Genomic DNA, 22,141 nt, shown 5'->3' with positions numbered 1-22,141 from the left:
GTCCTGTATTTGCTTAAAATACAGTTAAAAATATATATTAAACACTTCTAACATGGGTGCCGATTTGACTATATCAAGTGCCGATTTAACCAGGTGCCAATTTGTCTAAGTCCCGATTTGACTATGAAACATCTCGTTACAATCAAACCTTAAATGGGAAAAACACATAGATGACAATATCTCGAAAGCCAACAAAACTCTCGGCTTCCTTCGAAGAAACCTGAAAACATCAAATCAAAACATCAAGAGCCAGGCATACCAAGCAAGCACTTGTCCGTCCCAAACTGGAATACTCTTGCTCAGTTTGCCACCCACATTTCAGAATCTATCTCGAAGATAGAGATGGTCCAAAGGAGAGCTGCTCGGTATGCCTGCAACAGGTATCATAATACTAGCAGTGTATCAAACATGCTGAACACACTAAACTGGCCCATTTTAACACAACGCAGACTACGTGCACGCCTGGTTATGATGTACAAGATCACACATCATCTTGTTGCTATACCATCTAGCACAATTCTCATCCCATCAGACTCAAGAACCAGAAAACATCATTTTCACACCTTCAGACAAATTTATACATCAAAAGACTCGTACAGATTTTCATTTTTCCCATACACAATAACTCAATGAAATCTTTTACCAACCTCAGTAGTAAATACACAGACAGTCGACTCTTTCAGAGATCAGCTTACATATGCTCGTCTCTCCACTATCATTTAGAAAGATTCATCTCCTGCGGTAGGTCTTTTCACCACCGAACACCACCGAACGCCACCGCACACCGCCAAACACCCCAAAAGTTTATTATTTTGTCTTTTATCGTTATCAATCTGAATTAAATATAATATTCAAGTTATTAATTCAACAAATCAGAAGATTTAAAGTCCAAATATGTACAGAAAACAGAAAGGAAGAGTCTTATAACACCCACTTTTTGAACTCCGCTGACCCTCATGGACACCTTTTTTTTTCCATTTTTTCTTCTTCTAACTCTTCTATAAAATAGTTGTACCAATAATAATAAAAGAGAAAAATATCAAAATCTAACCAATGAACAGAGATCCAGGATACTTGAACTGATTACTAATTATGAATATATTTTTGAATTTTATAACACACACAATGTAATCCGGAAAGTGATGAATCCGGAGACGTTTTTTCTTTTATTGATTTTCGATTTTAACATAAAAATGATGCCCATAAAAATCGAAAAATTGATTAAATTATATGTAATTTAATTTATTTTATCGTTTTATTGTATAATATCAAAGTTTTTCTTAGTGGTTGGTGGTTTTTCGGGTGTTCCGCGGTGTGCGGTGGTGTTCGGTGGTGAAAAGACCCACCCCATCTCCTGAACATAGTTTTAATCACTACATCTGTTCTCTGCACCGTTTTGACTTTTGTATATAACTGAAATATTAGCTAGTTTTTTAATAAACAGGCCACGCATGCACCAGTTATTAATCATCTTTATTCAGATAGAAAACTGGAAAACTTAAAGAAGAAGACTATACCTGGTGCCAAATTGAGCAGGTGCCGATTTGACTAGAACAGGTTGGGAACAAACCGTCTATAAGGTGATTATACCTGTATAGAGGGATAATCCTTCTATAGAGGGATAAAATTATCCCTCTATAGAGGGGTATTTTTGTTTAGACTGGATTTAAATCAAAATAGGGCAGAATGGCATTTTCTTCTTATTATGGCAGTAACCTGCAACAGTTGATGCACCAATTGATGTACTTAATTTAATATGCACATGCCCAGTTTGCTGCTTATCTGACTAAATATAAAATCTATTGTTCACCATGATTGAAAGCTGTGATGATCAGGTAAATTCTACTCACTTATGCCTCACTGAACAGAATTTCTATTGTTAGATTTAACATGAAATTTAAAGGTCAACTATTCCTTTTGTTGTTGATCAGGTGTTCAGATAGGTAAACAATAGATTGCAAGTTTTATCACTTTAGCAGAAAACTGGTTATCCCAATTTTTAGTAAAATGCATATGTTGATGCATATAATGCTAGAGATTATAGCCAATCTAACTAGAAAATGCCATTCTGCCCTAATTTGCTTTAAATCCAGTGCAAACAAATATACCCCTCTATTTTATCCCTCTAAAGAAGGATTATCCCTCTATACAGGTATAATCACCAAACAGGGGGTTTGATCCCAACCTGTAGAAATTCCCTGTAGTCCGATTTACTCGGATTTTTTTATTTTAGTATATACAAAATAATGTCAGCCTTTAGAATCAGAATAACAGTAAATACCTCGACAACTGATATATATTTTGTATTGTATGTAACTGTTATGTGTGTTGGTTCAAACGATTCGCCTACATCCTCTAATTTTGCATCTTTCACGTGCAAGACCGCGACTGATTCTCCGATGGTCGCCATGTCACTGTCCTGCACAAAATAAAAATGAAAATGAATTAATTATTTTTTATCAGTTGTAAACTTAAAAAGAAAGAAAATAATGTTATCGGATTTGAGGTTCTATTCTTTTACTAAATAAATTTACAATATTTTATTATTCATTAAGTGCGGGACATCAACGTTAAATTTAGCACAGAGATGGACGAGTAATTTCAGTTCGTTGGATTACAATTTCTGTTACGAAATGAACATTTATTAAATTTTTCTATGTAATGAGTGAAAAATCAGTAGGCTCTAAGGGTAAACCACCTGATAAGCAAGATGTATCGGATGGCGGAGCCGATGTTACAAAGGAAAAGTCGGGTAGTAATTTGAACGAAAACGCAAGTAGCAGAACAACTTCAACAAGGATTGAGAAAGTAGAATCCCCCAAAATTTATGAAAAGTCCAAAACTTTGGACAAAAAGATTGACATTAAACCACAAATGAAAATAAATGGGGTAAAAAATGGAGTCTCCAAACCAAGTTCCCGAAGAGAAGATGTAGGAAGTGGCAGGTTTTCTTCCTCAGCTAACAGAAGTTCAAGCAGAGGGAAGTCGGAATTCCAGTCTTCTACATTAACTGTGGCATCAACTCAGTCAAAGCAGGACACTAAAAAGAGTGGTACTAGTACTTCAGTTCTCTTATTTCACAAATTTAATCCGAACTGTTAACAAATTTACCACAATACACCTTATCCCCAATCCCGGCTGACCCAGCCACTTGAACTTTTGACGCATACAACAATAACTTTTCCGTTATGGCGTCAGATATTTTGTTTTATGACGTCAAAATTTTATGTGAACCTCTGTGATATTTAATGGCGGACAAATAGCGATAAGGTGTATTGCACAAGTCCTAGGCCTACGACCATGATGACCCAGGTCAATAAAAATTGACATGACAAAAACATTGTAAAGTTTTACCAATAAAACATGTACAGTTTTCAACCTGATCATAAAAAAGTGTCCAATATCCCATATATCTAGAATTTGAGAACAGTTTTAGATACATTAGACAGTGTCTCTGCAACCCCGGCACAGGCCTGGATGAGTAGTCAAATCAGCCTACATGTATGTAGGCTGTGGGTAGTGAGTGCATTTTCTCTGTTAACATGTTTGCCCTGGGTCCGCTCACCATGAGTTTGTTCGTCAATAGAATCTGTTCGCCCTAGATTCATTCCATCCCTTTATATTAAAAAAAATATATATTACAGTTATAAAAGGTTCATAATTTTCTCAGATAATTATATGATATAAATTCTAGAAATTCATAAAAATGCATGGACATTTTAAAGCTAATGGACTGTTTTGGTGCATTAATTGTTCATATTAATAACTTATGAAATATAATACTGAAATTTCTGTTTAAAAGTGAATGACATCATTTGTTTTTGTCCAATATGTAGATTTATGCTAATTCATTCTTAATATCAAATTTTATATCATACGTCTTTGTTTTAGTAGAACCAAGCAAAAGTTTTAATGATGAATCAAGGTTGTCGAAGTACATTAGAAGAGTTAGTCGGGATTCTGACAAAGAGAGAAGATTATCATCAGCAAAACAGTTAAAAGATTATCTTAAAACACAAGAGGGCATCAAGGTGAACTTATAAATACATATAGAATATTACAGTGTTTATCCAGCCACGGAGAAAATTGTGTATATTGCAAACAGAATGCAAAAATAAACATCATTCCCTTGCCTATAAACTAAAGCCTATTGCAAATTTTGCTGAAACTTTAAGAGGACTTGTGATCATGGTCATTGGACATGTTGGATGTTAAGCAATTGGTGTCTTAATACAAGTATTTTCAAAATCATGAACAAACTAATAATTTGAACCATAGTTGAAAGAAATTTAATTTTTTGTCTGGATTGGCTGTATTTATCATGCCATCACCATAAACAATGATTTAATTGGGAAAATGATAGTCATTAGAAAACTGACAATTATGTGTTAATACAGTAAATACCTGATCAATGTTATTTTGTATTTATCATAGAGAACTGCTACATTGATGCTTAATATTTGTATTCTTCATGTTCTTTGTTTATTTTTATTATCTTGTTGTTTTAGGCTGCTTCTAAAGTAGCAGATGATATCCTCAGTTCTCTGCAACATGTATATTTTGAAAGGTGAGTTTTTTTTTAAATTCCAACAAAAAAGATGTATTCAATAAAATGAATAATTTCTGTATTTTGACTGCTGCACTATGGAAAGTGTTGTATCCAAAGCATTTTGAACAGTAGTAATTCATGGGTAACTTTTCTAACCTTTTTTTTTTACCATCAGCATCAAAATGTAATCCTTTGATTTGATTTCTACATTGAAAATTGTACACAAAATAAAGTAAATCTATATCAAAAGATGTCATGTGAGTTACAAGGATTATACACAACACAAAATATCTGAGTTTTATAGTCAGGTCGGTAGTAAACCAAACAAATACATTTGTTAATTAAGAAGACAAGATTCTACTGTTATGAATCTATTAGGCATATATTAGAAAGAAGATAAATCAACAATTTCACAAAATAAAGTTTATTTAACAAATTAATATGAAGGTTATGATTTTTTCTTCAGAGCCAGCAGAGAATTGAAACAGGATGTGGCTATTTGTATCGGACTTGTTGGAGGAATTATGGGACATGATGGACACAGGTTAATTAACATTTTCAGTAACCTTAAGACACCATTTTGTTAGAAATAATAGCTCACTGTTTATACTTATACTTATTATTTAGACCTACTCTGTATATAAATATGATATTTGTAACAAATGTTAATATAAATTTATTTCCCTCAGGTATTACCAGTGGCTGTTTGGACAGATTAACAATGTCATTGACGATGATAATAATAAAGCCAAACTTCTCTACATGGACTCACTGCTAGAGGTAAATTTATTATCCTTGTTATTTTTGTACATGGCTGTTTTGAGAAATAATTGAAGCAAGTTCCATAAGTGTCCACATTTTTTGTTTAAAAATTGAAATGTTTGTTTAAACCTTGCAAGGTACTAATTTTAAGATAATTATTTTGAACACCAAAAATTGTCATCTGTTTAGCAATACCAACAAGGCAGCAGTCTAACAAGTTATTAAGATTGAAACATTTTATTTGACAGCAGTCTAACAAGTTATTAAGATTGAAACATTTTATTTGACAGCAGTCTAACAAGTTATTAAGATTGAAACATTTCATTTGACTGACTAACAAGACAGCAGTCTGACAAGTTATTAAGATTGAAACATTTCATTTGACAGCAGTCTAACAAGTTATTAAGATTGAAACATTTCATTTGACAGCAGTCTAACAAGTTATTAAGAATGAAACATTTCATTTGACTGCCTAACAAGACAGCAGTCTAACAAGTTATTAAGATTGAAACATTTCATTTGACAGCAGTCTAACAAGTTATTAAGATTGAAACATTTCATTTGACAGCAGTCTAACAAGTTATTAAGATTGAAACATTTCATTTGACAGCAGTCTAACAAGTTATTAAGATTGAAACATTTTATTTGACAGCAGTCTAACAAGTTATTAAGATTGAAACATTTTATTTGACAGCAGTCTAACAAGTTATTAAGATTGAAACATTTTATTTGACAGCAGTCTAACAAGTTATTAAGAATGAAACATTTCATTTGACTGACTAACAAGACAGCAGTCTAACAAGTTATTAAGAATGAAACATTTCATTTGACTGACTTCAATTCAATTCTTTATTACTTTGAGCAAATGATGCTCATCAGTACAAATATAATATATAATATGCAAATACAATATATCATAAATAAATACATAAAACATACATAACTGATAAATGAATACATCCGAGAAGAATAATAATCTATATTAAGTATTGGTTATAACATGTCTGTTCTACGTTTAAATGCATGGAAAAGAAATTTACAAAGGTTACATATGTCTTTTACATTTTCTGTGCTCAACAACTGTAAAAGCTTAAATGACGATGGACGCTTATAATAATATGGCTTAATATACTGTCTTCTAATTGCATTATAACAATCACACTGTAAAATGAAATGAAACTCGTCTTCTATTGTATTTAAAGTACAGAGAGTGCATTTTCTTTCAGATCTATTAACACCGTGATATCGTCCTGTTTCAACAAATAAGTTAAACAATTAATAAATGATCATAAGACTTAAACAATTAATAAATGATCATGTTCTGCTTAAACAAAAGTATCTGATTGAACCTTATAACTCATTAGTTGAAATATTAAAACAAGTATAAATAATTAATCAATGTTAACAACTAATAGGAATTTTAGTTGAGCTCTACCCTATTACTATTAAGAAAGATATTATTATGATAAAGATGTATTCTGATTATTTGTTTCATTATGTTGACATACCCAACTTTCCTTTTTGTCATACCAATGTCAAATATCATTTTATCATATCATTTGATTTATCATTATTAAACCTAAATATTGTTTCAGACATTGAAGTATGAAGAGAAGAAGCAAGCCGCTGCCAGTCTGATGCCAGTAATACATACTTACAATTAGGTTTTCATAGAGATATAGTTTTGTGAAGAAAATTAGTTATTTATTGTATAGTCCAGAACTTTTCACAATTTTGTCAACTTATTTGAAAATTCAATCTATATAAAAACAAGAAACACGTATGAACTACATAAACAGAGGACAACCAATGTACATCAGATTCCCAACTTTGGACAGGTGCAAACATTTGCTGCGGGATTAAATGTTTTAATGGTACCAAACCTTCTCCTTTTTCTGAAACAATAGATTTAACATCACAACATAGAAAGACACACAATAAAAACTATATAGTCCATATTTAACATCACAACATAGAAAGACACACAAAAAAAACTATATAGTCCATATTTAACATCACAACATAGAAAGACACACAATAAAAACTATATAGTCCATATTTAACATGCTCTATTATTTTTTTAACAATATGGCTAACTCAAGTTTTGTTACTATACCAACATTGATTTAAGAATGTTAAATTAGCTATTGCAACCCATTATGTACATTCACAAGAACTGAGATGATATTTTTTTTAGAAAATAAGATTTAATGACAATATATAATGTAACTTGATTACCTTGTAGATGGTTATGGCTAATGTACAGACATTGTTAGAGAACGCTGACACTCCAGAAGTCCTAATGGCCGTTGTCAACATCATTCTACACATATCTAAACATTACAGCCATGTGTTTACATCACATTTTAGGGTAAGATACAAATCTAATTATTATAGCCATGTATTTATATCACACTTTAGGGTAAGGAAACACCTATTAAATTCCCCTGAACAGAGTTTCACCGAATATTCAGTAATTGCTTTCTATAGGCATAGAAAACAACAATACATTTAATGCATGTGTACTACCCACTATAACCTACATTTACAATTTTCACAAAATAAAATTACATTGGTTTTAAGTGTTCATCCTAGTTTTGATAATCAGCTTTATATCAAGTTTATTGTACTGCTTTGATAGGAAAAGTTAATTCCTTTTGGCTTTTTCAAGCAAACATACAATATGTGTTTAAACTGGACATAACCATGTATTAACCTCATTTTTGGAAAATGACGCTTGTTCCGATACTATTGACCTGAACTTCCATTACATTTCTCTGCCTACCGCGCTTGGTTCGTATTTACTTTCCATTACATTTCTCCGTCTACCACGCTTGGTTTCGTATTTACTATTTTACATACAAACTGGAATCTGCTTGTATTGGATCATTTTTGTGTAGTAATCAACCGGGAACCAGTTTACATCCCATCCGGTCCTTCTCATTACCAAAAAGATTGAAGTGTACCAACCAATGTTGTTAAGATACTCATAAATCTATTTTTATACCTTTATTGATTATGTGAAGTAAAACTAAAACATTGTTAAAACATTAAAAATATATAATTAATCGGGGAAAACTTGATAGTTCCAGTTTGGCAAGCATTTTGGAGACTTATCCATCCTCTCTTCGCTTGTAATCTCTGGTGATAAGTTTTGCCGCTTGGCATGTTTATTTTTGTTACCGGGTAGGGATCACATACTATGGCTCCATATTAAATAATGAGATCAATTCCTAAAGACCTGTTGGTGACCCTCTGCTGTTGTTTTTTATTTGGTCGGGTTGTTCAGTCAGAGCTCAGACATAAACAAGTCGATTTCTGTTTTTGACTAGAAGTCAAAACATGTATTTATTATAAAAATGTGTTTTCAATTTAAGACTTATATAAGTCACAAAATGACAGACTTGTTTAGGTCTATTTATGTTGATGAAAAAACATAATTTGACTTGGTGGCCAACAGGGTTGGCAAAAACCCGGGTTTTATGAGTAATGCCCAGCCCAGTGGGAAATACCGGGAAAACCCGGGTTTTACTGGGTTTTACTGGGTAATACTGGGCAATACTGGGTAATATAAAATACTGGTCTGAATTTCAAAGAGGATTCAGTAATCAAACGCAAATGCAATACATTTAAGATATATATAAACATATTTTTATTTATGAATAAGTTTACTTGTTTGAGAGTCTTATCATACATACATGTACAAAAGTACAAGTGTATACATATGAGAAAGAATTATTCTAACAAATTATTCTAACAAATATATAACTAGTATAAAGAATTTAAGGATTACATGTACATGTACATTGTGTGTAAGGAAAATTACTTTGAAATAATTTATATACATGATATATGTACAAATGTACAAAACTAAATAATAAGTAATTATTCAGATTAGAACACAGATATGTTTATATAACAATAATCAGTCTTTTCATTTCTATAAGAGTTAATGACAAGACCCTGTAGGGTGTTTATTTAGCAATCATGATTGTGTATATAGCAATTTAATTTACAATTCACTTCAACACTGCAATAAAGTGTTAAGATTATTGAAACAATGCTTGGAAATTAACGAGGAATCCTAAATTGTGCAAATATTATATTTTTCCTACATAGAATTTATGTTGAGAAGAGAACGAAATTGAATTTTAAATCTTCTAGAAATGACTCTCAATGGTTATCTGTATAAAATGTATATATTTAGCTATAATACTATGAAACTACAACAAGTCTTTACTATTTTGTGTTGAAATAAGCTTAAAAAATCATATTGCCCAGTATTGCCCATTTCAGGGAGTATTGCCCAGCCTGGGAAAACCCGGGTTTTCCCGCCCAGTAAAACCCGGGCGGGTAATACTTTGCCAACCCTGCTGGCCAAAGTACATCACCTATGACAGCAAAAATCTGTCTGAGAGTTCACAAGGACGTGAGCTATCTATATTTAATTATCTAATTGAACATCCTTACTAAACACAGATGTTTTACCTCATTAAGTGTGGATCCAGGTGGTTGCATTGTAAGGTTAATTAACATGATTCCCCCATTTTTTAGCCTCTCATTCATATTTTTCTTTAGAAGACAAAGCATTGGCTTTCAGTGTTGTCATTATTTGATTTAGATGCATGACCTTTTTATAAATATGCGTGGGTCTTGAAGTTAACCAATTTTGGTAACTTATCGACTTGTAGTAGTCTATATTTGCAACTTTTTGATTCTGGTCAATCATTTCTTGCTTAACAATATTTGACTTATTGAAGTCGTATTAGGTCTTGCATTAAAGGGAGACAAATCCTTAAACTTACAAATTTAGACCTCTATGAGTTAAAAGCAGATTCAGACTTATTTATGTCTGAGCTCTGACTGTTGTTGTCTCTTTGACACATTCCCAATTTCCATTCACAATTTTATAGTTCATTATCCAATCTGACACAAATTTCAATAACTGGAATGCCACCCAAGTTGAATATATGGTGACCCACTAAAACAGAATAATTACTTGGAATTGTGTTTAATACCATGATGGTTCAATGGCATAAACTTGAATGGAGACAGAAATTTGACATGAAAGATTGTGGATTGATGTAAAATAAAAAAAAATAGCTTACTATGATATATGGTTAAAGAATGAATATCAAATTATATGGGTCATGGGCAGAGTTGTTATATAATATAAATATGGCAGAGAAAATCTTTCAAGTTTCATATAAAGGGACCTGACTGACATGAAATAAAAAATCAAAGGAGTATCCCTATTTGTCTAATCTTCAAGGTGAAATAAAACAAGTATAACAATATTATGCTATCGTGTAAATCTACAGAAATAGAATTTGCTTCAAGTAGCAAAAATAACTATGTCACTAGTAACTTATTTAATGAGTATGTGGGTAATTAGTCCTATAACATATGACCTCGGGAGCATTATTTACTATTTCTATTTACTGTTCTGATATTTTTTTTTACTATCAATGTGTCACACTTCGCATTCAAAATTAAAAAAAAAAATGAAAATATCAGTATAAAAACGTTAAAAATTGAATAAGAATGCGAAGTCATATGTTATAGGACTAGTGGGGTATAAGAGCTTGTTACAACAGGCTCTTCATAATCATTTGGTTTGAAAGGATACTAGTAGTCTGTATTCTTGATTTAGAAAAATGTAATTACAAGAAAAAAATTACACATCTATTTATTTAGAATACTTTAGATCATTCAGGTACAGAGGCAGATTTAGGGGGTAGGGGGCCCGGGCCCCCCTTTTCTGGGAAAAAATTGGTTGCTTATATAGGGATTCATTGACGCATGACTGAATCGGACCCCTCTTAGGCAGTCAGTGGGCCCCCACTTATGAAAATTTCTGGATCCGCCACTGAGGTAGTCTTCATTTAGTATGTACAAAAGAACAGCCAGTAGTCATTGGATATTGTAGATCATTTAGATAGTCTTGATATATATGTTCAAACTCTTTTAGGTCATTTTTTAGTAGCAATAAACAAAAAAACTATGTTAATTGGACATGCTTTGATACTATATATGCCCTTGAATTTTTACTAGATAACATTTTTGTTCGCTTTGGGGATTCTGTATATCGTCAGATTATCGGAATTCCAATGGGGACTAACTGTGCACCACTTATTGCGGACCTGTTTTTGTATTGTTATGAGTTACAATTTATGACAAAAATAAGCAAAGACCCATCGAAACAACATCTGATAAACAAATTTAATAATACTTTTAGATATTTGGATGATATTTTGGCTCTCAATAATGACGACTTCAGTATGTATATTAATGAAATTTATCCTGTTGAACTTACTTTAAATAAAGCTAATACTAACAATGACCACTGCCCTTTTCTCGATCTTGATATCTATATCACTAATGGAAAGCTGAATACTAAAATTTATGATAAAAGGGATGATTTTTCATTTCCTATCGTTAATTATCCGTTTTTAGATGGTGACGTTCCCTTGTCACCATCTTACGGTGTTTATATATCTCAACTTGTACGATTAGCTCGTGTATGTAACAATGTTTTAGATTTTAACGAGAGAAATTTATGTATTACTGAAAAATTATTACACCAGGGTTTTCGATATCACAAACTAGTCAAAACATTTACTAAATTTTATCATCGGTATAAAGACATCATTCGTAAATATAGCCCAACATGCAGACTTCTAATACGTTCAGGTATTTCACATCCGATTTTTTATGGAAATATTCTTTATAAAGCACAAAGGTGTCAGTATTCACCTCAGAAACTTACAAAACCTTTGAATAGACTTATTAAGAAGGGATATAATTACGATACTGTTGTCAAGTCATTAAAGATTGCATATTTTGGCGTTAATATTGAGTCACTGATAAGGTCTTTGCATCGGAACTAAACACATTTATTCTAAAAACAGTTGTTGGCATGACACGGGTTATGTTCTTCTCGTATATGTTATGATGGTATGATACTAAACCCCTAACGGGAAGGATTGTGCCTGATGTTCATATGATGAAATCATAATCTTTCAGTCAGTTTAATTGAAGTCTGGAGCTGGCATGTCAGTTAACTGCTAGTAGTCTGTTGTTATTTATGTATTAATGTCATTTTGTTTATTTTCTTTGGTTACATCTTCTGACATCAGACTCGGACTTCTCTTGAACTGAATTTTAATATGCGTATTGTTATGCGTTTACTTTTCTACATTGGTTAGAGGTATAGGGGGAGGGTTGAGATCTCACAAACATGTTTAACCCCGCCGCATTTTTGCGCCTGTCCCAAGTCAGGAGCCTCTGGCCTTTGTTAGTCTTGTATTATTTTAATTTTAGTTTCTTGTGTACAATTTGGAAATTAGTATGGCGTTCATTATCACTGGACTAGTATATATTTGTTTAGGGGCCAGCTGAAGGACGCCTCCGGGTGCGGGAATTTCTCGCTACATTGAAGACTTGTTGGTGACCCTCTGCTGTTGTTTTTTATTTGGTCGGGTTGTTGTCTCTTTGACACATTCCCCATTTCCATTCTCAATTTTATTGACATATTTATTAGTACAAAAAACCAGCTAGTAATCATAGGATATTGTAGATAATTCCAGTATACTTGACCTATTTATTTGTACAAAAAAAAAAAGACAATATAGTCATTGGATACTTTAGATCATTCAGGTAGTCTTGACTTATTTATTTGTAAAAAAACCCAGCCAGTAGTCATTGGATACTGTAGATCATTCAGGTAGTCTTCACTCTTGACCTGTTCATTTGTATTAAAAATAACCCAGTCAGTTGTCATCTTCACTTCACACACACATATACAAATATCAAGTATATGCTTACGAGACATGTTGCAATGTTAAACTTATTACGGTATGTGAAAATCAAGACTTGCATAAAAAATATCCCAATATTACATGTGTTAGAGGCAGTGGCGTCATTTTTCCTCAGAGCTTTCAGCTCTTTAATTGTGCAATGTTTAGGGTTATTTTTATGCCCCACCTACGATAGTAGAGGGGCATTATGTTTTCTGGTCTGTTTGTTCTTCCGTCTGTCTGTCTGTCCGTTCATTCGTCTGTTCGTTATTCCGTCTGTCCCGCTTCAGGTTAAAGTTTTTGGTCAAGGTAGTTTTTGATGAAGTTGAAGTCCAATCAACTTGAAACTTAGTACACAAGTTCCTTATGATATGATCTTTCTAATTTTAAAGCCAAATTAAACTTTTGACTCGGTCCAATGAACATAGAAAATGAAAGTGCATGTTTCAGGTTAAAGTTTTTGGTCAAGGTAGTTTTTGATGAAGTTAAAGTCCAATCAACTTGAAACTTAGTACACATGTTCCATATGATATTATCTTTCTAATTTTAATGCCTAATTATATTTTTTATCCAATTTCACGGTCCATTGAACATGGAAAATGATAGTGCGAGTGGGGCATTCGTGTACTTTGGACACATTCTTGTTTGGTAATAGTACAGCTAGACAGTTGAATACAGGAGACTTGTTAGGACCGACTGGTACTTCTCTATATTAAACTGTAATAGCTATAATAGTTTGATGACAGGAACCAGTCTCTGATTATTGATTTTGAACTTTTATTTCCAGGATACAGTAGATATACTAGTTGGTTGGCATATTGACACAACACAGAAAGATAGCTTGACTACGTTTACTTCTAAAGCTTTGATAGAAATGAACCCCTATTGGGTCGTTGATTTTAACTTCTCCATCACTCTACTGGGACAATTCTTGGAGGATATGGAAGCCTATGCTGAGGTTTGTTATATTTATTTATATAAACATCTGTCTTAAAACCTGTAAAATATAAAGAGTTCATTATTTATTCCACGTTATAGATGTAGTGAACATTGTTTTTTTGCCCCATTTATGGGCATTATGTTTTTTGGTCTGTTTGTTCGTCCGTCTGTCCCGCTCAAGGTTAAAGTTTTTGGTCGAGGTAGTTTTTGATGAAGTTGGAGCTCGGAGATACCAAAGTGGCAGTAAAAACTAATGTTTACTTCCAGACAGACAACAGCATGGCTTTTTTTAAAGAATGAAACAATACATTCTAAAGATTCTTCCTAGTTCTTTGTACAGTTTAATTTTTAACCAGATTTTTGTGACAAAAATGTCGGTTATTGATTTGGGGATGTATGGCAGGCGGACGGTTGGGCGGGCGGGCGGCAATCAAATGTTGTCCCTGCATTAACTCATGAACCGTTCAACCAAAGCTTTTAAAATTTTAATATGTTGTTACTGACAACTAAATGAAGGTCAAGTTCAATAATGGCAATTTTGACTTTTACCGTTCAGGAGTTATGGTTCTTGAAAGATTGAAAAATGGAGTTTCCAGTCGTGTCCATGCATTTACGCATGAACTGTTCTACCTAAGCTTCCCAAATTTTAATATGTTGTTACTGATGACAAAATAGAGGTCAAGTTCAATAATGACGATTTTGACTTTTACTGTTCAGGAGTTATGGTTCTTGAAAGATTGAAAAATGGTGTTTCCAGTCGTGTCAGTGCATTTTCTCATGAACCATTCAACCAAAGCTTTTGAAATTTTTATGCCCCGTCTACGATAGTAGTAGGGGCATTATGTTTTCTGGTCTGTGCGTCCGTCCGTCTGTTCGTTCGTCCGTCCGTCTGTCCCATGTCAGGTTAAAGTTTTTGGTCGAGGTAGTTTATGATGAAGTTGAAGTCCAATCAACTTGAAACTTAGTATACATGTGCCCTATGATATGATCTTTCTAATTTAAATGCCAAATTAGAGTTTTGACCCCAATTTTACGGTTCACTGAACATAGAAAATGATAGTGCAAATTTCAGGTTAAAGTTTTTGGCTTCAGGTTAAAGTTTTTGGTCAAGGTAGTTTTTGATGAAGTTGAAGTCCAATCAACTTGAAACTTAGTATACATGTGCCCTATGATATGATCTTTCTAATTTAAATGCCAAATTAGAGTTTTGACCCCAATTTTACGGTTCATAGAACATAGAAAATGATAGTGCAAATTTCAGGTTAAAGTTTTTGGCTTCAGGTTAAAGTTTTTGGTCAAGGTAGTTTTTGATGAAGTTGAAGTCCAATCAACTTGAAACTTAGTATACATGTGCCCTATGATATGATCTTTCTAATTTAAATGCCAAATTAGAGTTTTGACCCCAATTTTACGGTTCACTGAACATAGAAAATGATAGTGCAAATCTCAGGTTAAAGTTTTTGGTCAAGGTAGTTTTTGATAAAGTAGAAGTCCAATCAACTTGAAACTTAGTATACATGTTCCCTTTGATAAGATCATTATAATTTTAATGCCAAATTAGAGAATTTATTCCAATTTCACAGTCCTTTAAACATAGAAAATGATAGTGCGAGTGGGGCATCCGTGTACTGTGGACACATTCTTGTTATATGTTGTTACTGATGGCAAATTAGAGGTCAAGTTTAATAATGACGATTTTGACTTTACCGTTCAGGAGTTATGGTTCTTGAAAGATTGTGAAATGGCGTTTCCATTCACGTTGTTACATTTACTCATGAACCATTCAATCTAAGCTTTTCAAATTTTAAGATGTTGATACTGATGACAAAATGGAGGTCAAATTTGATATTGACGATTTTCACTTTCACCATTCATCAGTAATGGTTCTTGTGATATTGCCAGGACACAAATAAATATTAATAAATCTGGTTTGCTGTCGTTGTGACAGCCTCTTGTATTTCCATATAATGTAAATTAAGGAGATAAGATATCTATAATAAGCAATGAGACAACTATCCACCAAAGTTCAAAGGATATGGATGTAAGCAATCATAGGCAAAAATGAGAAAAACCCATAATATATAGTCAGCTATAAAAGGCCCTGATATAAAAATATGAAACATTACAAATTTAGAGAAAACTGACAGCAAAATTTACAACAAAAATTTATGATAAACAAATTGAATAGATATGAACCAACCAGAAACGCTGAACTACATGTACATACAGAATTCAGACTTTTAACAGACACATAATGAATGTGACGGGGTTAAAACATTTTTGAAGATGCCGACCCTCCCCTAACCAGGGACAGTGGTGAAACAGTACAATATAGGAACAAACTATAAAAATCAGTTGAAAAGTCATCAGATTGATACAAAAACATTAACATAAACACAGACCAGACGTGGCAGGGTATTTATACAACCCCTTACAACAATAAGGACACTTAGTACATATATGAGAGTACTTGCAGTTACTGAGTAATGACAGTTAGTTGCAACTAACAAACCCTCTTAGAATAAAGTCTTGTTGTTTTTGTGCTGTATGACTGTATGATATTATTTCCTCTTTTTCATATATTATGATATCTCTTTAAATATCAATATTATTGTACAAATTTTGTGATATGAATATTTCTAAGTGATCCTAGTTTTCTGCCAGTGGTTTGTTTCCTTATGACATGCTCTTTATATATTTTATGATATTATAGGATTTGACATACAGTTTCTCTGGACAAGCCTATCCTGATGAAGAATTACCACTTCCTGAGGAATGCATCATTAAGATCACAGCACTTCTCAAAGTTTTCACAACAGTTATCCAAAGTTTAGGAGACAGTTTCTCTGGCACAAAAGGAACAGACATGACAACAGATGAAGTTATAGAGGTTAGAGTACATGTTATGTCACAGACTGTCAACTCTAGTTATTGGTTAAGTTCATCTGAATGTAAAAATTACTCTAAGATTAGAGAAATTTTGAGATGTCAGAAGTTAATATAATGTAAACAGTGTTCTCCCCAGAAATTTTGGATAGCATCACATTTTGCGTAAATAAAAATAACTGTATTTTTTTTAATTTCGTTTGTCGCGTCGCGTTGATGCTCTATTTCTTTAATATGTTTTAGTTTATATTGTTCAATTCATAACTGAGAATACAATTAAACTATAACCACAAAAACAGTTGTTTCAGTTTATGTTTTCTTTATTCATTTATAGTTACAGAATTATTTTTTTCCTCTTGTGCCAAATAAAAATAAATATGTGGTTTCAATTACCCAACAATAAGTCAAATGAATGAATGGTTCATTATAGATCAACCTGTATATATACAAAACTAAATATCTAGTACACAAAATTAACTATTTTTTATAGTATATCAAGTAAAGATAAAGTAGCAAAAGTAGCAAAAAAAAAAATCAATTTAAAAACTTTTTTTTTATCATGTTTATGAAATTCATTGTTTCATGGCACTTAATGAATTAGTTCCAGTTGTTTCTTATTTTTACATTAAAATGATATGTATTTTTAACAAAGTCATCTAACAAATAGTCTGTTAAAGCATAGTATTCTCTCTTGGTATATTTTTTCTGTCTACTGTCCATCTGTTGTCATTATCGTGAAAATGCGGATTTTTGTCATATCTGGTCCGGTTCCGATCCGTAGTTTACACAAAAATGTGCAATGGCGGCCGTAGAAAAATTTACGAAAATAGAATAAACATTGTTTGACAAGAGATTGTGAATGAATAAGACGCTTTTAATGCATTAAATGGATTAAACATAAACTTAAGCCAATTATGATAACTTTTCAAAGAAGTATTAAACTTATTTTAGCTCTAAACCATAATTCTCGCTCTCGTATTTAAGATCATTTAAATACCGGAAGAGAAAGAAAGTAATTTTTGGAGAGTTGCACAAATAAACGACCTTTTTTAAAAAAAATAAAAATTGTTTCAATCTTTGAAGTTTCGTAATACAAAACATAGATTTCGAATTGTTTTGTGATTGCATTTTTCCATGTCGAAATTGGTTATTGCAGACACGTGGTATTAGTCGTGTCTCAAGTGTCAGCTTGGGATATTCGCATCCAAACAGTTATCACCCTGAGGGCAATTAACACCTAGCTATTTAATCTCTTAATTGCCTTTAGTGTCCAACTTAAAGGGATTACAATTAAAGGTGATATAATTTTTATGATCATAATCTGAGACTGTTATAGTAGTCTCAGTCATAATCGATAATAGATGAAAGTTCAAAATTGAGGACAAGTAAAATAATTATAGCGTCGCGGGAATAATTATAGCGTCGCGGGAATTATTATAGCATCACGGTGAAAAAATATAGCGTCGCGGTACCGCGACGCTAAAACGGCCTGGGGAGAACACTGATGTAAATCTATCAATTGGGACAGCCATTTCTCATCAAAATTGAAGGAATTTTAAAATAAAAGTGTTTGAGATAACAAAATGACCATGGCCAATGGCTTATGAGCATTATATGAAGGTTTGTTAATTAGTTAACAGGTAAGCTAAGAAAAAGAATTATTTCATCTTGTTTTTATGCCCTACCTACGAAACAAGGTAGAGGGGCAGTATGTTTTCTGGTCTGTGTGTCCTTCTGTCCTGCTCCAGGTAAAAGTTTTTGGTCAAGGGAGTTTTTAATGAAGTTGCAGTCCAATCAACTTGAAACTTAGTACACATGTTCCCTATGATATGATTTTTATGCCCCACCTATGATAGTAGAGGGGCATTATGTTTTCTGGTCTGTGCATCCGTTCGTCCTTCCGTCTGTCCGTTCGTCCCGCTTCAGGTTAAAGTATTTGGTCAAGGTAGTTTTTGATGAAGTTGAAGTCCAATCAATCAAACTCAGTACACATGTGCCTTATGATATGATCTTTCTAAAATTAATGCCAAATTAGTGTTTTTACCCCAATTTCACGGTTCACTGAACATAGAAAATGATAATGCAAATTTCAGGTTAAAGTTTTTGGTCAAGGTAGTTTTTGATGAAGTTGAAGTTCAAGCAACTTGAAAGTTAGTATACTTGTTCCCTTTGATATGATCTTTCTAATTTAAATGCCAAATTAGAGTTTTTACCCCAATTTCACGGTCAACTAAACACAGAAAATGATAGTGTGAGTGGGGCATCCGTGTACTATGAACAAATTCTTGTTTTTTCTAATTTTAATGCCAAATTAGAGTTTTGATTCCAGTTTCATGGTCCACTAAACATAGAAAATGATAGTGCGAGTGCAGTATCTGTGTACTAGGGATACGTTCTTGTAAATATGTGTATTTATTTTGTAGATATTGGACAGAATCGTCAAGAGTGTAGATACAACAGCCAAACATTACTTCTCTGAATATCTTCTCATTTCGGGTAAGGCCTGTCACAAATATATAATATAAATCAATTTAAAACATTGTAGATACTTGAATCAAACATTAGTTCCTTGATTATTTTCCTGTTTAAGAGTTACAGATATAAATCTTTGCATTTGGTTCTCATCATTTCTATATTTTTCAGCACACAAGTGTATAAAGTTAATGATGGGACAACTTGGATCAGATTCAGTACATTGTATGGAGTCCATTCTACCATTTATCCTTCTACAGACATGTACTGTTAAGATGGTGTCAAATCAGTATATAACATCACTGTTATCACTCACACAGAAGGTATGGTAGATCACAATATATTTTAGAAAAAATTGCATTTAGAGGAAAGAAATTTTTATGTTACATTTCAAGAAGTTTTGCAATTAAAATTTCGACTTTCTTAAAACATCAGATAAATGTCAGTCTTAACTCCTCAGTATTATAGTATAAGACAGACATAAAAGTGCCGTAAGACATATGTTATTATTATATCAACTAGGTTTGAGAAGGAAGGATGTGAAGAGCAAGGTTCTGGAAACAGTCCTATTTTCCAGTCAAGTCCTAATATGAAAGGCCAATGAGCAAAACAGTATTTTGAATCCAGGTCATGAAAATAAAGTACAGAAATAAATTTCAGTCATTTCATTGACATTAGATTTTAAAATCTTCATTTTACACTAATTTTTGTTTGCAATGCTTGATTGGTGATAAAAATGCCACTTGGTATTTGAACTAAAATGACTATATGAGATATAGTTTAGATATAGATTTTGTCGAGCCTGCGACTTTTGTCGCAGAAAGCTCGACATAGGGATAGTGATCCGGCGGCGACGGCGGTGTTAGCTCACTTCTTAAAAGCTTTATATTTTAGAAGGTGGGAGACCTGGATGCTTCATACTTTGTATATGGATGCCTCATGTTACAAAGTTTCCGTCAGTCACATGTCCAATGTCCTTGGCCTCATTTTCATGGTTCAGTGACTACTTGAAAAAAAAGTTAAGATTTTTTGTAATGTTAAATTCTCTCTTATTATAAGTAATAGGATAACTATATTTGGTATGTGCGTACCTTGCAAGGTCCTCTTGCCCGTCAGACAGTTTTCACGTGACCTCGACCTCATTTCATGGATCAGTGAACAAGGTTAAGTTTTGGTGGTCAAGTCCATATCTCAGATACTATAAGCAATAGGTCTAGTATATTTGGTGTATGGAAGCACTGTAAGGTGTACATTTCCAACTGGCAGGTGTCATCTGACCTTGACCTCATTTTCATGGTTCAGTGGTTATAGTTAAGTTTTTGTGTTTTGGTCTGTTTTTCTTATACTGTATGCAATAGGTCTTCTATATTTTGTGTATGGAATGGTTGTAAGGTGTACAGGTCTACCTGGCAGGTGTCATATGACCTTGACCTCATTTTCATGGTTCAGTGGTCAAAGATTTTTTTCTTTAAAGTTTTTGAGTTTTGGCCTTTTTTTCTAATACTATATGCAATAGGTCAACTATATTTGGTGTATGGAAATATTTTATGACCTACCTGTCAGTCGCGCATGTTTTATTTGACCTTGACCTCATTTTTTACGGTTCATTGCCCAGTGTTAAGCTTTTGTGTTTTGGTCTGTTTTTCTTAAACTATAAGCAACAAGTTAATTTTATTTGTTGTATGGAAGAATTGTAAGCTGTACATGCCTACCTGGCATGGTTCATCTGACCTTGACCTCATTTTCATGGTTCAAAGGTCAATGTTTAGTTTTCTTGGTTTATGTTAAGTTTATGTGACAGTTGTAATAAAGCTTTATTATTAGGACTATCAACAATTTTCAACATATATAATATCAATGATTAGTAAAGAAGGCGAGACACTCCAGTGTGTGCACTCTTGTAGTTAAAATTTAAGATGAGCAACAACCTAGTCTTAAACAATATTGTATTGTATACAACCTTGAAAAGAAAATGATGTTGTGAGTAATTATTAATTAAACGACAAAATTTCATAATGGAGCTAATTGTCATTTTTCCTCAGACTTTTGTTGAACACAAGATGGCCGGCCTCCTTAACATCTGAATATTTGATGAAAATACATATTTTTTTATTTTCAAAGTAATGATATAAGATGTAACTAGTAATTTAAGTTACAGAATTGTTTTACAGGTGATTGAGTATTTTGGAACCAGTTTACCTGTCAGTTTTGTATCCCAGCTGTTAGCACCATCTACCATGTTACAGCACACAAGATTCTCCCATAATGAATTGGTAAGTACCAGTTTGTACCTCAGGTGTTAGCTTCCTCTACAGTGCCATGGTATTGCCTCTACCATGGTACCACAATCATAGATTGGTTAGTAAGAGAACCCATTGAACCAGTTTGGTATTACCTCTTCTATGGTACCAGAAGTACCGTACCACAAGTACCACAATAATAAATTGGTTAGTAAAGGAATCAGTTTACCACTTCAGTTTCTTTTGGTAACACATCATATTACCAATAAGTAAGTGACCATTAATGTAGTTATCATTGACTGTTTGTGTGAATCATTTATTTAAGGAATGACTGTAATATTTTTTCTGTCTATGTAGAAATAACATAAAAAATTTGGTGCACACTGAATAACGCGCGTAGCGGGTTAATTAACAGTGTGCACCACATTTTTTATGTTATTTCGAATAGACAGAAAAAATATTACAGTCATTTCTTATAATTTAATTCTAAATTC

The 22,141-nt window shown here is 32.7% G+C and overlaps 2 protein-coding genes across 4 annotated transcripts in view; one reads left to right on the top strand and one right to left on the bottom strand.

The window, feature by feature from the left end:
* Nucleotides 1-2,414, bottom strand: part of LOC143046420 (nucleolar protein 11-like) — a 43,926-nt gene extending 41,512 nt beyond the window's left edge. The window contains exon 1 of the mRNA XM_076219584.1: nucleotides 2,282-2,414. Within this exon, the coding sequence (XP_076075699.1) occupies nucleotides 2,282-2,410 (129 nt within the window). The 5' untranslated portion in view covers nucleotides 2,411-2,414. The remainder of the gene's footprint in view (nucleotides 1-2,281) is intronic.
* Nucleotides 2,415-2,575: 161 nt separating this feature from the next.
* Nucleotides 2,576-22,141, top strand: part of LOC143046419 (serine/threonine-protein kinase SMG1-like) — a 141,516-nt gene continuing 121,950 nt past the window's right edge. For 2 of the 3 annotated variants that reach the window (XR_012969160.1, XM_076219583.1), the window contains exons 1-12: nucleotides 2,576-3,052; nucleotides 3,895-4,031; nucleotides 4,509-4,567; nucleotides 5,016-5,093; nucleotides 5,239-5,329; nucleotides 6,907-6,954; nucleotides 7,557-7,682; nucleotides 13,898-14,068; nucleotides 16,763-16,939; nucleotides 19,359-19,431; nucleotides 19,579-19,730; nucleotides 21,579-21,680. Coding sequence is in view for 1 of the 3 variants with exons in the window: in XM_076219583.1 (XP_076075698.1) it covers nucleotides 2,662-3,052; nucleotides 3,895-4,031; nucleotides 4,509-4,567; nucleotides 5,016-5,093; nucleotides 5,239-5,329; nucleotides 6,907-6,954; nucleotides 7,557-7,682; nucleotides 13,898-14,068; nucleotides 16,763-16,939; nucleotides 19,359-19,431; nucleotides 19,579-19,730; nucleotides 21,579-21,680 (1,605 nt within the window). In the remaining 2 variants the exon portion in view is untranslated. Of the gene's footprint in view, nucleotides 3,053-3,891; nucleotides 4,032-4,508; nucleotides 4,568-5,015; nucleotides 5,094-5,238; nucleotides 5,330-6,906; nucleotides 6,955-7,556; nucleotides 7,683-13,897; nucleotides 14,069-16,762; nucleotides 16,940-19,358; nucleotides 19,432-19,578; nucleotides 19,731-21,578; nucleotides 21,681-22,141 lie in introns of all 3 variants that reach the window. The other variant, XR_012969159.1, reaches the window with a different exon arrangement.

This window comes from Mytilus galloprovincialis, chromosome 9 (genome assembly GCF_965363235.1).
Source record: "Mytilus galloprovincialis chromosome 9, xbMytGall1.hap1.1, whole genome shotgun sequence".
Lineage (NCBI taxonomy): Eukaryota > Metazoa > Mollusca > Bivalvia > Mytilida > Mytilidae > Mytilus > Mytilus galloprovincialis.
The sequence above is the reverse complement of the archived record's forward strand: the minus strand, read 5'-3'. Positions and strand labels throughout refer to the sequence as shown.